The sequence below is a fragment of the Ursus arctos genome, unplaced genomic scaffold (assembly GCF_023065955.2).
Source record: "Ursus arctos isolate Adak ecotype North America unplaced genomic scaffold, UrsArc2.0 scaffold_23, whole genome shotgun sequence".
Lineage (NCBI taxonomy): Eukaryota > Metazoa > Chordata > Mammalia > Carnivora > Ursidae > Ursus > Ursus arctos.
The window spans coordinates 35208150-35225643 of record NW_026622908.1 but is presented as its reverse complement, the minus strand read 5'-3'; the positions used below and the strand labels follow the sequence as shown (position 1 = coordinate 35225643).

At 38.6% G+C, this 17494-nt stretch overlaps 2 protein-coding genes across 2 annotated transcripts; both read left to right on the top strand.

Annotated features, from left to right (window-relative positions):
* The first annotated feature begins 3381 nt into the window (after positions 1–3381).
* On the top strand, positions 3382–4326 carry LOC113246530 (olfactory receptor 1002-like). The gene has a single exon (XM_026487126.2). The coding sequence runs from the start codon at positions 3382–3384 to the stop codon at positions 4324–4326; it is 945 nt and encodes a 314-aa protein (XP_026342911.2).
* Positions 4327–15857: 11531 nt separating this feature from the next.
* On the top strand, positions 15858–16802 carry LOC113246521 (olfactory receptor 1009). Its single transcript, XM_026487115.2, has one exon. It carries the CDS (start codon positions 15858–15860, stop codon positions 16800–16802), a length of 945 nt encoding a protein of 314 aa, XP_026342900.2.
* Positions 16803–17494: the final 692 nt, after the last annotated feature.

Genomic DNA, 17494 nt, shown 5'->3' with positions numbered 1-17494 from the left:
ATATTTAAGATATATAATGTGGTGAGTTAATAAATGTATACACTGTGAAATATTTACCACAATCAAGGTGATGAACACATCACCCCCCCGCCCAGTTACCTTTGTTGTTGTTGTTCTATGTTGCAAATACTTAAGATCTAATATCTTAGTAAATTTCAGGTATACAATACTAGTTATTAAGTGTAGTCACCATGCTGTACATTAGATTTCCAGAATTTATTGATCTTGTACCCTTTGACCAACATCTCCCCATTTCACCAACCCTGACCCCTGACAACCACTGTCCTAACCACTACTGTGAGTTCCACTTTTTTAGATTCCACATCTAAGTGACATCATGCCGTATTTGTCTTTCTCTGGCTGGCTTATTTCATTAAGTGTATTGCCTTCCATTTTCATCCATGTTGTTACCAATGGCTGAATTTCCTTCTTTTTTCATGGTAGGATGCTTGTTTCCTGTGTTTTCTTCTAGGAATTTCAAAGGGCGGGGGCAGTACCAAAGGGAGAGAGAGGTTTATTTTGTGTAATTACCCTTGACTCAAAGTCCCAAAATCATTTTCTCAAAAGATATTATCTTCTCTCTAGGTCTGATCTCCTGAGCTTTGGTTCCTTGAGGGAGTTGGCTCCAATGTACACAACAACCCTTTAGAAAAAACTCTGCTGCATGTGGTGCAGATTGAGTCAAGGCTTTTTAAAAGTGCCATCAGAAGGCCCAGGTTTCAAGATGGTATCACTGTATTGTGTATCTTCCTAGACCAATGGAGAAGCTGAGAAGAATGACCAGTCCCCATTTGTAGGGTAATTCATTTTTATAGCAGGGAATGCTACCTTCATAATTCACTATGACATAGACAGGCAATAGGTTTAGGGCATATTTCTTCAGATAGGCATGTTAAGTGATTTCCTAAATTGCCTTTAGAAGTCTAGGTATAAAAAAATGAATTTAGGACACCTGGAAAAGCACCATCTCTAAGCTCATGGTGAAGCATAATTTGGTACAAGTCGACTGTTTAATCTGTGTCTTTTGGCTTAAGGACCCAACTTGAATGTACATGTTGGTTGAAATTTGTGTTTGGCATAGAGATAGTGAAATGTGCTGCAGGATTTATGGCTCATAGGATGTTAGAATTAAGAGGCTGTGGCCTCTCTGACTCTCGATTTCTTCCCTTTCCCTGTATTGGATCTTAGAAGTAGAAAACAAACCTCTGAATCTTCTGAGTTGAAGTCCATGCTCCTCATGTCAAAAGTCACATGTGAAGATTATATTATGGTTCTTCTGTTTTAGAATCTTTGTGCTGGGTATGGCCAGGGCAACATAATGTTATAGGCATTTCTACATTTAGGAACTATGGTCTTTACACAGGATTTCAACTTGAAGACAAAAGTTTTAAAAACATAATAATTATCAGTGATATGAACTTACCTTTGTTTACAAAGGCAATTATTTGAGATAATAGATGTGTATATTCTAGTTTCAGTTTTACAAAATGTTATGCCCTGAATATGCAACTCTCTATCTTCCTTGAGTAAATATCAAATACAAATGTCAGTGACCTGGGATGAGTTTGTGTGTCTAGAAAATATTAAATTCTTGAACATCTCCCTACTAGGATATTATTTTTTTTCTGACTAATCTTGGACTCCACCCCTCCAGTCCGTTTCTTCCCAAGCTCCATTGCCTCTGAGACCACAGGACGTCAGCGGATTTTCATTTCATTACTTTTCTGTTAAGCAAAACCCTTTCCAAGCTTTCTTACCAGGGGAAAGAGTTTCTAGATTTCTGTCGATACTTCTGTCGATACACAGCCCATTGATATTTTTGTGTGATTGCATTCTTGGGAATCATTATGATTATTTCAAGGTCCAAAACATGTGCCTCCCTTCCTCAATTTCCCATTTTTGGGAGGACCTATCTAGACTTCACATTCCTCTCAATTCCCATTCATTCATCAATTTTTAAAAGTTTTCTTCTGAAATAATGATCCACAGGAGGGTTCAAAGGTATCCAGAGAGGCTCACCTACACTTCACCCAGGATTCCCCAATGGTACATCTTACTAACTACAGCACAACATCAAATCCGGGAAATTGACATTGGTGTGACAAGTGTGTACTGTTCTATACCATTTTACCAGGCCTGTAGATTTGTTTCACCCTTGTGACAACCAGGGTGCAGAACTCTTCCATTTCTACATGATTCCCTGTGCTACCCTTTTATAGCCACCCCTCCACCCTCTCCCACCTTTCTGAATCCCAGGCAAGCACTCACCTGTTCTCCAGTTGTGTAATTGTATCATTTGGAGAATTTTATATGAATGGAATCATAAAAGTTTTGAACTTTTGAGGTTGACATTTTTCAAGTGTAATGCTCTTGGGTTCATCCGAGCTGCTGAGCGTATCATATTTTGATCTCTTTCCTACTAAACAGTTTTCCATGGTATGCATGTACCATAGTGTGTTTAACCTTAATGTATTGTAGGACATGTTGGTTCTTTCAAATTTTTGAACCTCTGTGAATAAAATAGTATACATTTTTTTTGTGTGTGTGGACATACTCATTCCCCTGGGATAATTGCCCAGGGAATACCCTCATAATTCTTAAAATATTTATATTTCTCTCCCAAGCACTTAATAATACTAGTTGGGTCACAACAGCTATTCAATACTTAAAAAGTGGTCTTATTTGTTGATGACCTAAGAATTCAATGGAGTCACTAGATTAATGAGAATATACACCATTGATATGGGGGATCACAGATGTTTTGGAAAAAGAGTCATCATGAGGATAGTGTTGAGGATGTGATCATGTTGTAAAGCTAACTTTTCTTGTTCTCGGCTTGCCCTCCTCCTTGGACATCAAAATGCACCTGTTAGCTAACTCAAGTAATTATAGTTGCTATAGAATCTAAGGAGACTGAGGAAGTAGTTACATTGCCCAAACCAGTTTACCCTTAATCAGCATGGGTATCATGTGGAATTCATTGAATTCCCATAGCCTTTTTCAATCAAATATTTAAAAAAAATATCCTTGGTTCAAAGCTAAGTACTTTTAGAAATATAACCTAGTGTAATTAGAGGAGTTGCTTTAGATAATCCCCAATGTTCACTTGAGTTTAAAAATCTATGATTCTATTAAAAAATTCTGCTTCTGTGGAAGAAACTAAGGAGCCCTGCCAGCCTTAGTGTCTTAATCTGTATTGCACAAATAGTTTGCAAATAGATAGCATGACTAAGAGATGTAGAATTCAAGAGAGTTGAGGGTAATGATATCCTTTTTTAACTGCAAAAAAATAGAAGTTAAATTTATTTTTAAAATAATTTAATTACAAGTTGATTGCAAAAAAAAAATCTTTCTCTTTCTCATTCCAGATTAAATCAGAGAATGGGTTATGGAAATCAGACTTTGGTGACTGAGTTTTTTTTCATGGGTTTAACAAGTCACTTCCAGCATCAGGTTGTTCTCTTTGTGATATTTCTCTTGGTTTATCTTGTCACTCTTCTGGGAAATGTGGGGATGATCACCCTCATTTGGATGGATCCCCGACTCCACACCCCCATGTACTTTTTTCTCAGCCACTTGTCCTTTGTGGATATCTGCTCCTCTTTGGTCACTGGTCCTAAGATGTTGACTGGTATTTTTGTGGAGAAAAAAGTAATCTCTTTCTTGGGTTGTGCTGCTCAGTTATGGTTTTTTGTTCAGTTTGTAGTGACTGAATGTTTCCTCCTGGCCTCCATGGCATATGACCGGTATGTGGCCATCTGTAAGCCCTTGTTGTATACTCTCATTATGTCCCAGCGGGTCTGTGTGCAGCTGGTGGTAGGACCTTATGCCATTGGTCTTACGGTTGCCATGACCCACACGACACTTGCCTTTCGCCTGCCTTACTGTGGCCCCCAAGTCATCAATCACTTCTTTTGTGACATTCTTCCGGTTCTGTCCCTGGCATGTGCAGACACCCACGTCAATCAGTTTGTACTTTTCATCTTGGCTGGAGGTGTAGGAGTGGTCAGTGGTATAATCATTCTGGTCTCCTACATTTACATCGTCGCCGCTATCCTGAGGATCCGCACTGCTGAGGGGAGGCGCAAAGCCTTCTCCACCTGCTCTTCACACCTGACGGCTGTCTCCATCCTGTATGGGACACTCTTCTTTATTTATGTATGCCCTAGTTCTAGTTTCTCCCTGGACATCAATAAAGTGGTTTCTGTGTTCTACACAGCCATGATTCCCATGTTGAATCCCTTTATCTACAGCCTGAGAAACAGGGAGGTCAAGGATTCATTCAGAAGGATGTCTGAGAAGATGCAGTTTCTTATGAGTAGGTAAACTAGATTCCGTTCGTACTACAGATTGAGAGGTGATATTTACGCAACATGCAAGAACATGGGCTGAGTGATGGGAGTGCAAATTGTATGTTGAGATTCACTCTTTATTACTCTATGTCATTGAAAAGTCACACAACATCTTCAGGTTACAATTTTCTCCTTTGTCATTCATTGAGCAAGAGATGAGAGGATTACAGAGCCTTAGTGCTTTGAAAATATTTTCAAGGACTGTGAATAGAATACGAGAGGTTCTTTGTTAAATCCGGAATAATGTTAGGATATCATCAGTGATTTGACAGTACTTCTGTTTAGCTCACAAGGTGTTGAGATCCTGCAGTTGTCTGCAAGCCTGGCATTGATTCTTTGAACATAAACCACTGACAAATGTATTATGGTGAAAAGGTAAAAACTTCAACTTATAAGATAAATATGTCCTGGGAGTGTAATGTAAACAGGGTGACTTTAGTTAATAATTCTGCCCTGTACATTTTCACGTTGCTAAGAGAACAGATCTTAAAATTTCTCCTCATTAGAAAAAATGTATAACTCCGTAAGGTGATTTATGTTAACCAAACTTATTGTGGTAATCATTTTTAAGATGTGCAGATATCGAACCAGTATGTTGTACACCTTGGACTAACACAACATGGTATGTGAGCTATATATCAAGAAAATGAAAAGAGGGAATTATTCAGGAAGTATGTAACCGTAGTTCTCTGCAATACCACCTTCGTGCTTGAAGTAGACATTTTACAAAGGCCTCGTACATCCCCAATGCTCCTCTCACGGTCCTAACTGTTGAGATGTCGCTGCTGTAGTTACATGAGCTGTGCATGTGAAAGTCAGAATGCATTTCAGTTCTTTAATAAAGTGTTTATTGCTACTGTGATTTACTGAATTTTGTGTCATAGGCAGAATGTGATGTTATCTTTGCAGATGTTCAGTTTGGCACACATGAAGAATCAATGTATTGCCCATGACCACGTAACTTGGGCCACGCTTTTATTTTCTCCAGGTCCAATATTCTTTCAACCATACTTCTGTGTTTTATTTCTGGAACGTAGTAACAAGTCTAAGAAATGAGGGATCAACCATGTTTTTGTGCAACTCTAAGACTCAATAAGAGCCACACTCTGTCTTCTCTTGAAGGCTTTCTTTAAAGGATGTAAATCATCTGTAGGGCCCTAGAATATGTTTGTTTGTCTTGCTTGTTTTTCACCAAGCTTTCTGCCAGTTTTTGTGACCGTGTTGGGTAATGACGTGGGTCAAGATGCTATTTAATTAAGAAGAAATGGGAGTCAAATTATGCTAGAATCAAGCATTAATTTAACAGTTCTTTACATAGGCCTCTTACATGCCTGACACTTTACTGGGTATTATTCATATTGAGAGGAGAAGTCCTCCTGGAGGTTACAGGCCAGTGTAGTGGAAGGACACACGAACAAGAAGATGGAAAAATATTTACATAAACATGGTTATTTCTGTGATAAACAGAAGATAGTGAAGAAAAGAAGAGGCAGTATATTTTAGGAAGGGTAATTTTTTAAAAAAAAGCCTCTTTAAAGAAAGTAGGAATTGGCAAAGTTGAAAAAATTCTTTTTGGTATGGCTTTCCATGGAATCGAGACGTCACTATTTGGATCATGAAAGGAGAGAGTGTCTCCCCCCCTCCCCCAAATAGTAACAGACGCTTCTGGGTATTCTAGCACCGGGTTGGGGGGGGAGGCTAGAGTTTGCAAGCTAATTGATTTTGATCCTCAGAATACTTTTATTCATTCCTTTACATAATGTAAGTTTTGGGAATGGGCAACATTGAAAGTAGGAGGACACATGAAATGTTTTATTGGGAGAAGGGATTTATTATATGCCATGTAAGTGCTGATAAAAATGATCACTTTTGAGACTAGATTAAAATACTTGTTATCTTTCACCAGGTGACTCTGCTGCACAAATTCGTAAGATCTTCCAGGCACTTTATGCTGGATGAACTGTGGTCTCTTTCCCACTCATTCCAGGCCTCTGTGTGCCATGGCAACAGGACTATACAAAGAGCCAAGCAGATTGTCTTGACAGCCTTAAGCAGTGCAGTCTGAATGCATTTTGGGGAGGGGACAGCACACAGCTCAGGCCATTCTTCCCTTCAGTGGTGTGTGCACCATCCAGAGGCTTCCTCTGTGGGATTTCTTCAGTTACTCTTGGGGTCTTAAGTTACCTTTCCATTTCCTTTTCTTCATCCTGGGGCAGTCTTGCCAGTCAATCTTTACCTCGTCTGAGTCTCTGCTCAAATGTGATGCCATCCAGAGGCCCTCTGGACCTCTTTACCTAAAACAATTCTCTGCTTCTCCCATATCTCAACCATTTACCGTTTTTTCTTTATTTTTTTTTTTTCAAACATGCTCCTATAGTCGCTTTCTACTGCTGTGTAAGAAATTGCCACAAAGCCAGTAAGTTATAACCACACAAATTTACTGCCTCTCAGTTTCCCTGGGTTTTGGGTCAGGGTCCATCATGGCCTGATTCTCTGCTCAGACTCTCACAAGGCTGATATGAACCTGTTGCCAGGTCTCAGCTCCCTCCTGGAGGCTCTGGGGAAGACTCGTTTCCAAGTTCACTTGTGTATTTGAGAAAACTCAGTTCCTTGTGGTTGCAGGGATGTGGTGCCTGTTCCCCAGTGGTGGTCAGCCAGGGACCTCTCTCAGCAGCTTAGGGTTGCTCACCTGCCTTCTGTGGTGGCCCCTCCAGCTTCGGACCATCAGTGACTCCTCTAGATCTCCATACATTTCCAACCTCTCTGACTCTTCTGAGCTGGAGAAATCTTGGGACCCATCAGTTCATCCAGGGTCATGTCTCTTAGAAGGCTAACTGAGCCATATAATATAACATAATGATATGAGTGGTACTTCCTCATATGCAGAGATTCCTGGGAGTAGGACAAAGATTAGGGATCTTTACAGGACCATTATAGGAATTCTGCCACCCACACTGATGCTCACAGGATAAACATCTTCCCTAAAGAACAGTAGTCTGTGAAGGGGAAGAATTGACATTCGAGATTGTCCTTGTTAATTTGTGTGTGTGCGTGTATGTGTGTGTGCGTGTGTGTGTGTGTGTGTGTGTGTGTGTGTGTGTTTTCTTTACTGGATCTGCAGTTCTGATGTTTTTTCCTGTTAGTTTCTATGCTAACATAATTTTAAAGCAGTTATTAGTGTAGAATTTTTATTCTTTAATAATAATGCTGTTTCATATATTAAGGGAGGATTGCTATATCATAGACACTGTACTTAGTATTCTGCAAACATCTTATTGAATATTTTCATTCCCATTGGTGATACGAGTTACTTGATTCACTTTACAGCTGGAGAATCCGAAGCTTCAGAAAGCCTGAGCTACGTGCATCTCCTCAGACATCTTGTAAATGAAGGAGGTGCCTCTTGACCCCTCCAAGCTCCAGTCTTTTCATGCAGCCAGGGTAAGGGCATTATTGGGACAGGACTTATTCTCTTTTTCCACCAGTAATCTCTGGGTTCACATTTGCTAATTCCAGACAAAAATGCAGACAATTTAATGTAGGCAGTTATCAGTTAAGATGATAATTCTGCTAAGTTTTGTAAAATGATGTAACCAAAACAAATTTGATGTAAAGCTTCCAAAGGTAATCACTTCTCTTTGATCATGGGGTGCACTGTGGAAAATACAGCATTTGCATTGCTTCTGATAAACCCTTTCTTTTTATTTTAGTGTATTTTCATTTTGAAATCAGGATTTCAAATTACTCCTTGAGTAAATTGATTTGACTATAAGTTTCTTCCTGTGTAACCAGCATCCTCATTTTGTCAACAACTCAGAAAATAGAGACATATGTTTAGTAGGACTTTTGATAATGCCAGTTCAATACAGTAAGATACGACCCTTCACCTATTAGAGTGTTTATTAGTGAGGGACATAAGGCATAAACCAAAATGATAGATGGTAGCATTTCTAAGTGACCGAAGAGAGGCAAATGGCACTGTTAAAGTTCAAAGAGAGTGATTATTTTTGTCTGTAAGGTATGAGGGAAGGCTTCCTGGATGAGGTTATAATTCAACCATACCTTGCAGAACAGATGGAATTTTGACTTCCAATATTTCAGTAAGGGAGAAGGGAAAGTCAGAAGGATTGTAAGGTGGGAGGGACATATGGGTCTCTGTGGGAACAGCAAATCAGCAAGTGTGCTTGAATCTTATAATGTTCCCATGGTGTGAAAGGAAGCTGTAAATGTAGGTCCTGCAGGATTGAAGACGCAATGTTAAAGTGAATCCAGACTTAAATCTTCCCAAGATATTGCCACGATTCTGAAGTTTATATGGAATACAAAGGGTCCAAAATATCCCAGGTAATCTTGAAGAAGACAAGTCAGGTGGGACGTCTTCCTTTACTGAATATAGACTCACAAAACTATAGTAATTAAGATAGGATTGGGGTATCTGGGTGGCTCAGTCAGTTAAGCATCTGACTGTTGATTTTAGATCAGGTCATAATCTTAGGGTTATGAGATCGAGCTCTGCATTGGGTTCCATGCTGAGAGTGGAGCCTGCTTAAGATTTTCTCTCCTTCTCCCTTGGCTCCTTCCCTCGCCTTTTTTTTTTTTCCTAAAAAAAAAAAAAAAAAAAAAAAAAAGAAAGAAAAAGAAAAGAAAAGAAAAGAAAAGAAAAAAGAAAAGAAAAAAAGACAGGATCAAGAATAGACTAATAATCCAGTTGAGCAGAATAGAGGGTCCAGGTATATTAATGAATGCATGCTAATACTTCTATTATTAAAGAATATACAGACTCAATACATGGACACTTCATTTATGACAAGGGTGACACAGCAGGGTTGTGGGGAAAGAAAGGATTGAAAAAAAATAGTGTTGGGTCCATTGGATGTCTGAATGGGAAAAAAATGGAATTTTATTCCCATCTCACAATATACATTAAGATTAATTCCAGATGATTTGGAGATTGAAATGTGAAAGGCAAAGAATTAAGGCATCTAGAAGATAATATTGGAGAATACCTTGATGACATCATATCATATCATCCTATCATAGATAGGAAATTTTTATAAAGTAGGCTACAAAAATACTAAATATCAAGAAAAATATTGATTCCCTGAACTACTCTAAAATAAAAACTTAGATTTACCCTTAAGAGTGTAAACATGGAAGCCACAGGGAGGGAAAATATATTTAGAAGGTATATAGGTGACATATTTGAAGTATATGAATAACTATTGTAATTTTTTTTTTAAAGATTTTATTTATTTATTTGACAGAGATAGAGACAGCCAGCGAGAGAGGGAACATAAGCAGGGGGAGTGGGAGAGGAAGAAGCAGGCTCATAGCGGAGGAGCCTGATGTGGGGCTCGATCCCATAACGCCGGGATCACTCCCTGAGCCGAAGGCAGACGCTTAACCGCTGTGCCACCCAGGCGCCCCAACTATTGTAATTTTTAAAGAAAGGCAATCCAGTGACAAAATGTGGGCAAGACACTTCAACAGCCAATCCATGAAAGCGGTTATGGAAATGGCCTATAAATACTGCAAAATTTCTCAGTTTCCCTAGAAATGGCAGCTAAAGGCACAATGAGATCCCACTATACACTCACCAAAATGGCTAAAATGACAAACACTGACTCTCGTACAGTACTTACAGAAGTGTAAGCAATGGGTTTGGGATGACTTCCTAAATTCTTAGTCAATATGAATATATCTGTGCCCACAACGAAGAAACTTTACTCCCAGGTATATTCCCAAGAGAAATGCCTGTTTATGAACACCAGAACATATGGTGTTCATTGGATGCTCAGTGGAGGAAAAAAATCACAAAAATTAAAACCTGGCAAATGGCCAACAACAAAGTAATCGATAAATCATTTGTGGAATATTAATATAATGGACTGCTAGCATCAATAAAACACATGAACTGGAGATGTATTCAACAAAGACGAATTTCACAAACATGATAGACATGGCGGAGATGTTCTAGTTCCTGGCTTGAGTGGTGGCGCACGTGCTCACGGCGCAATAATTCAGCCGCACACTGGAGATTTTTATGCTTTTCTGTGTGTTATTAATCAATAAAAGCTGAAAAAATGTAGTCTTAGGCTTGAATTTGTCAGTGAAACCTCTTACAATTTCTCATAAAAAAACGCCTGTGTGAATATGTTGGCGATTCTTCACACGTTCCGATTCTCAGTGATTTTTCTATTAGAAATGGAAGATGAGTTATCACGATTAATTAAACTATCCTGGTAGGCGATGCTCTCCTGTAATGATCTCTAAATGAACAGTTGCAGAAATTTCGTGGTGCTTCTCATGGGGAAAACTGCAGTTCTCACAACATGGCACTAAAGTTAACTCTTTAAGTATTTTCTTGTTTAAGAAGGAGGTAAGAAATAAAGGGTTTACTCAGTCAAGCACAGAAAACAAGTAAGATGATCCCAGTGGATTTTTTTTAGAGTTTAAAGACAACAATAGCATTTTAATTTAATTCCCTCTTACCAAAGTCCCACGGTATGGCATGCTTTGGGACCTAAGTTCTCCCAGAACAAAGAATGATGTAACTACTTCTGGAAACTTTGATCCAAGTGAAAAGACAGTGCGTTTTGGAGTGGAATCTTACCAGTTCCTTGGGAAGAAAACTAAGAATAAAACCAAGTGATTCTAAGAAAATCTGACCTCTTCTCTGTGCAGAGGCACAGATGACAGTGGGCAGAAGGAATACATGCTGAAAAAGAGTACAATTTATACTCCATTTTAATTTTAATTCTTGGAAGAGGGAAGGAACTCATTGGAATGTAAGTTTAAAGCATTTTTAAAAACCCATTTCGGATTTACTCTTCAAGAGTAAACTCGCGTTTACTCTTCAAGAAGTTCAAAATAAATGGGTTTATGGTAAAATGAAAATGACTGACATCTAAAATGTGCTTTTTTTTTTTTTTTGGTATCTAGGGAAATATCCATGGTCAGACCATAATTGGTTAGAATGTAACAAATGCAGCAAACCTAATAGGAAGTGATGTGAAATTCTGTAAGGTGCACAAAGAGGTTATGGTCAAGTGAAATCCCTCTTCAAGTTCAGTGACTGCCCGGAGCAGGAGAGAGGTCAGGCCACCCTCTCCAGGCGGGCTGCCATCCGCATGGAATGTTGCCCTGCAGTGTGTCATCTGCAGCCCCTCCACTGATAAATCTGCATCCGTGTCTTACCTGGTCCTGTATCCCTCAAACAGCACGCAGAACTGGGTAGGGACTCTGAGAGATCTAAGGTCCCCTTGTGGGAGAGTGACATGTTTCAAAGGACGGAGCCTCTGTATCCAGATGGGACAGTGTCTTAATCTCTGATGACTCTTACGAGATACTAACTCTGGCACTTCGGGCACCATCTTCCACACTTCCTAGCCTTGATTGCCTGTTCTGTAAAATGGGGTAGCAAAATTTTTCTTACTTAGGTCTGGGTGGAAATCAAATGGGCTGACGTTTGCAAAGCACCTGGGGCACAGCCTAAGTCTTGACTACTCTACAAACGCTTGTTCCTTGTCCCGTATTCATTGTAACCTTAAAGGTACCGTATCATGCAGCCAATCGTTGTGGGTGGAAAGTGATTGTATATTTGTCACCAGCTCTGTGGTCCTGGGTCAGACATCTTGGAGCCTCAGTTTTCTTATTTATAAAGGGTGAGGTTGGGGCTAGAGTTCTCTCTGCTTCTTAGAATTTTAGAAATCTTGAACTCCAAATGCATAGCTTGCAATTGTTTCTCACTTTCCGCCTCCGAGGCTTCGTACATTTCTTTCTTGCCTGTTGTTCTTCTCCCACTTGATTGTAGCTAATTTGTCTTCTCTCTTTTTCATTTTAAATGTTGAAATAAATTTCATATAAAAATAAATACAATTAAATAATAAATAAATAGTAAATAAAAGCAACTAGAGAATTGTTTTAGGTTGCTTTTTTTTGGGTTTCGTTTTAGATTTTTTTTCAAAGATCTTATTTATTTGAGAGAGAGAGTGTGCAAGCAGGAGGAGGGGCAGAGGGACAAGCAGACTCCCCACTGAGTGAGGCATCCGACATGTGGCTTGAACCGAGGACCCTGAGAGCATCACCTGAGCCGAAACCAAGAGTCGGACACTTAACCGACTGAGCCACCCAGGCACCCCTAGATTATTTTTAATTACAAAGATAATGTATGTGCATTTTCTCCTTGTATTAAATCTTAAAATTGTGGATAAATCTAGAGGCCCCTTTGGTTCCCTACCCACATACCAGTTCACTGTCTCTCTGTTTTCAGAGGTGATGAGTATTCCTTTGGTGACTTATTTTCCCAGACTCTTATTTTATTTACACACACACACAGAGAAACACACTTAAATAATTAAAATTAAAGAAAACTTTGAAAATGTTCCTACTATCCTACTGCACACATCATTCTGTGACTTGCTTCTCCTTCACATATTTTGGGAAAATAGCCATGTTTTTACTACTTAATTTTAATTTTTAAATTCCAGTATAATTAACATACAGTGTTATATTAGTTTCAGGTGTACAATAGAGTAATTCAACAATTCTGTGCATTACTCAGTGCTTGTCACTATACATGTTCTCCTCATCCCCTTCACCTATTTTTCCCATGCTCCTCACCCACCTCCCCTCTGGTAATCTAGTACTTAATCTTTACATATCTGTACAATAGTTCACAGAAAGACCATACCAAGGTTTATTTGCTGTTAATGCCTTTTGGAGAATATTTATGTGGATTCCAGTTTTTTATCACTTGAAGCAACAGTGAGGGGACATCATTGTTTTTCCATTCTGTGTTTCCTCAGGGTAGATACTAAATAATGGAATTTCTGAGTCATCAGGTACGCACTTAAAAAAAAAAAAAAATTCAAGAGACAGTAAAACACTGCCATCCAGAGGCCATGGCCCTGTTGCAGCCACTGATCTCCTGTGACCGCCATATTGTCTCCCGGCTTTGTCAGTATTTTATATTTCCTTGTTTCTGAATATCTTGTCAATTTGATGGGTGAAAATAGTCTATAATTGTTCTTTCAGTTTGGTTTCTGTGACGATTTGGGATATTAAACATCCTTTCATGTTTGTTGGGACTTCGAGCGTCCTGTCTGTGGCCGGCCAGTCTGCGTCTTCTGCCTCATGTCACGATGAGTATTTTCATGGATAATCTGTGGCAATTCTTTGTGTGATCTGATTTTAATCCTTTGTGACATATGCTTCAGTATTTTTTTCCATCTGTGTGTCTTATTTTTACTTGGAGTGTATCCATCTACTTAAAATTATGATGTAGTAAAAATTTTCACCATTTTCTTCAGGTGATTTTTATGTTCTGTTTTAGAAGGCCAACCCTACAACACGTTATACATTCTCTGGTGTTTTCATGTTACATGTTTATAGTTAGAATTTTTCTTTTTAGTTTAGTGGTGTGGGGTAGAATTTTATTATTATCTGTTTTTTCAAATGGTCATCCAAATATTGTAACACTTTTTTAGGGGTAATTAATGCTTACTTTCCTGATTGAAAGAAAACCTTTATTCATACTAAATTGACATCAATGCCTGGGTCTGCCTATGGTTTTTCTAGTTTTTCTGTCTCCTATTCATCTCCCATCTATTCTAGTCACAACACATTATTGGTTTAAGTATAATGGCTTTATTTATGTGTTGAAATTCGGAATAGTACATCCTTTTTTTTTTTTCTTTTTTGAAGTTGTCTTTGCTATTTTTGAACATTTTTCTCTTCCATGAATTTAAAAATCAGATCGTCTCTTTAAAAATTATATTTTCATTTAATTTTTCCAATTGGTTGGAATTGCTTTAAATTTGCCATGTAATGTGGTGGGTGGTCTAGCCTTAAATCAGTCTTGAACAGCCAGGAGCAAATTTGTAGCCTGACCCCATCAGCTTTTGACCCATTGCAATGAGGGATACCACACCCTAGGAACCATGGATGTCCCGTTGAACAAAGAAAAACTAGAGTTATTATAGGATTTTGAGAAGTGGGATGGTTAGGTGAAATTTAAATCAGAAACAATTCTGATGAGCTCAAGACAAAGCAGGGCTGTGTGAAGGGGCCAACATCACAACATCACAACAGGTCTAAACCAAACAGGTAGCACAGGGTCCCGTTTCCCTGAAAACTACAAAGATAAGATAGATGTAGAGGGTTGTATCCAGACATCCTTCACGTGGAGTTTTGTACCTGTGTTGGGAATTGAGACTGTTTCGCTCTGTCAGACTGATTTAGCTATTCCAGACCAGAGTGGGATGTTTTATCTTGCTGATACAATTTCAAACAAAAATTTTAGATAGCCTGTAATTTTTGAAAATAAAGTTTCTGAGACTCTGGACTCCGGGAAACAAATTGAAGGTTGCAGAAGGGAAGGCTACCCGAGGTAGCCAGGTGATGGGTATTAAGGGGGGCACGTGTTGTGATGAGCACTGGGTGTTTTATGCAACTAATGAATCATGGAACTCTACATCAAAAGAAGAAGAAGTAGAATGGCCATGCAGATTCTCACTCTCCCTGTTAGAGCTAAGTTTTGCTCTCTCAGGAAGAAATGAATCTTAGTAAATACATAAAAGATACATGTATTTTTCACTGATTTAGGCATTTCCTCCTTTGCACAGTAAAGTTCTATAATTTATATTTTTCTTCATACAAATCTTGAACATTCCTTGTTAGGCTTATTTATAGCTATTTTATCATTTTGAGTCAATGAGTGTAAGTTTTTCCATTATAATTCATAACTATTATTGACTTTTTTACACTGATCTTCACTACTTTGTTGAACTGTTTCGTTTTTTTCTAAAAAAGTTACCATATTGGTTGACTATTGTACAACTTTGTCTGCAAATAGTGCAGTATTTTCTTATCTCTATTTTTTTCTAGAATTCTTACATCTTCTTTCTTTTATTTATGGTTTAGTACTTCAGATGTGCTCTCCTCTATAATGTTAAATAGTACAAATTGTGAGAATATATAGTTTTTGTTTATAGTATGAGTGTTTCCAGTGTTTACCCTGCACACATATATTTTCTGGAAGTTTCAGGAAGATTCTTTTTACTGAGTTAAGTAGTTCCTTTTTGTTTCCTTCCTTCCTTCCTTCCTTCCTTCCTTCCTTCCTTCCTTCCTTCCTTCCTTCTTTCCTTCCTTTTTTTTTGAGAGGCACATTTTATCAAATTCTTTAAATAATTTTATTAAAATAATTATAATGCATTTTCTTTTAATATGTAAACATGTAAATGTGGTGAGTAATTTTATAGGTTTTCAAATGGTGACCCAATTCTTAGTTCTAATTTTCCCTTTAAAACATTTAAGCCATATTGCTTTTAAGAACTTTACTATATTTGATTTGTTAGCATTTAATTTAGTTTCTTTTTATATCAATGTTCCCAAATTGGATCTGTAGTCTCTTTTCTTAAGTATTATGTTATGCTTTTAAATTATTTAAAGTTGTATGCATTACCTATTTTCTGTTTTTCTCACTCTAGAAGACCAAGACAACCAATGGCCAATGGGAACTATACAAGAATCACAGAGTTTATTTTCATAGGCTTAAAATATCATCCTCGGATGCAAGTCTTCCTTTTCTTGCTCTTTCTACTTTTTTACCTTGTTACCATGACAGGAAACTTGGGTATGATTATTCTTATCCAGATGGATTCCCGCCTTCACACGCCCATGTACTTTTTTCTCAGTCACCTGTCCTTTGTGGACATCTGCTTCTCATCAGTGGTGGGTCCCAAGATGCTCAGTGACTTCTTTGCTGAAAGGAAGGCCATCTCCTTCCTGGGCTGTGCTTTGCAGCAATGGTTCTTTGGGTTCTTTGTGGCCATCGAGTGCCTTCTGCTGGCGTCCATGGCCTATGACCGCTATGTGGCCATCTGTAATCCGTTGTTGTATTCCGTTACCATGTCGCAGAGACTTTGCATACAGCTGGTGGTTGGACCCTATACTGTTGGGTTCCTGAGCACCATGACTCATACAACAGCTGCTTTCCGGCTTCCCTTTTGTCGCTCCAACATTATCAACCATTTCTTCTGTGACATGTCTCCCCTTCTTTCTCTGGTATGTGCTGACACCCGGATCAATAAATTGTTGGTTTTCATTGTGGCTGGAGCCGTCCTGGTTGTCAGTAGCCTGACCATTATAATCTCCTATTTTTACATCCTTACCGCCATCCTGAGGATCCGCTCCGCCGATGGGAGGCGCAAAGCCTTTTCCACCTGCTCCTCCCATCTCACCGCGGTGTCCATCTTATACGGGACTCTCTTCTTTATCTATGTGCGGCCAGGTGCCATTTTTTCTCTGGACGTCAATAAAGTGGTGTCGGTGTTCTACACCGCGGTGATCCCCATGTTGAATCCTCTCATCTACAGCCTGAGAAATAAAGAAGTGAAAGCTGCCATGCGCAGAACGATCGTCAGGAGGCAGCTTTGCATCAGAAGCTAAGTTCCAGTCTGCAATACAACATAGATAAAAGGAGAAGCTTCTAGACATGGTTCGTCTACCTGGTCATCATCCGAAGATGCCAACTATTTCTTTAAAGCTCCATTTCAGTCGTGTGCGTGTGGATGATAAAAATCCCCAGTCACCCAGAGTCAGAGGAATTCTGTTTCGTCAAATGATTTCATTATTGGGCATAAGATAAAAATCTAATAAGTGTTGGATCATCTAGCGACTAATACTATGGCACTAGTTGGACCAATATACGTGTCCAGACCAGGTGAGAGTCATTGGAATGACGTATAGGACCCCCATTCCTAAACACAGAATTGAAAATAGCAAACAGAACATGTCATTTAGCCACAAATGATTTGTTTTTTAACTAAAGGAACTCCTCATATCATATTCCTTTAAATATCTTTTAGGCTGATTTTCTTTATTCTTGCTTTTAAGAATACTGTGTCACAATCACTGCAGAAAAAAGCAAATACAGACAAGCAAAAGGTGTACAATATTGATGATACAAAACTTATAGTCCTATTCTTCCACTAACTGACAAGTGATGCAAGAGAAGTCTCTCTAGCTAATTGACTCTGAAGTTGTTCCAACTATTACTTTAATATCTGATATTTAGTTTTTTCTATTTCCCTCAGACAAAAATAAATGGGCGTCGCTTATTATAGAAATTAGAAATAAAA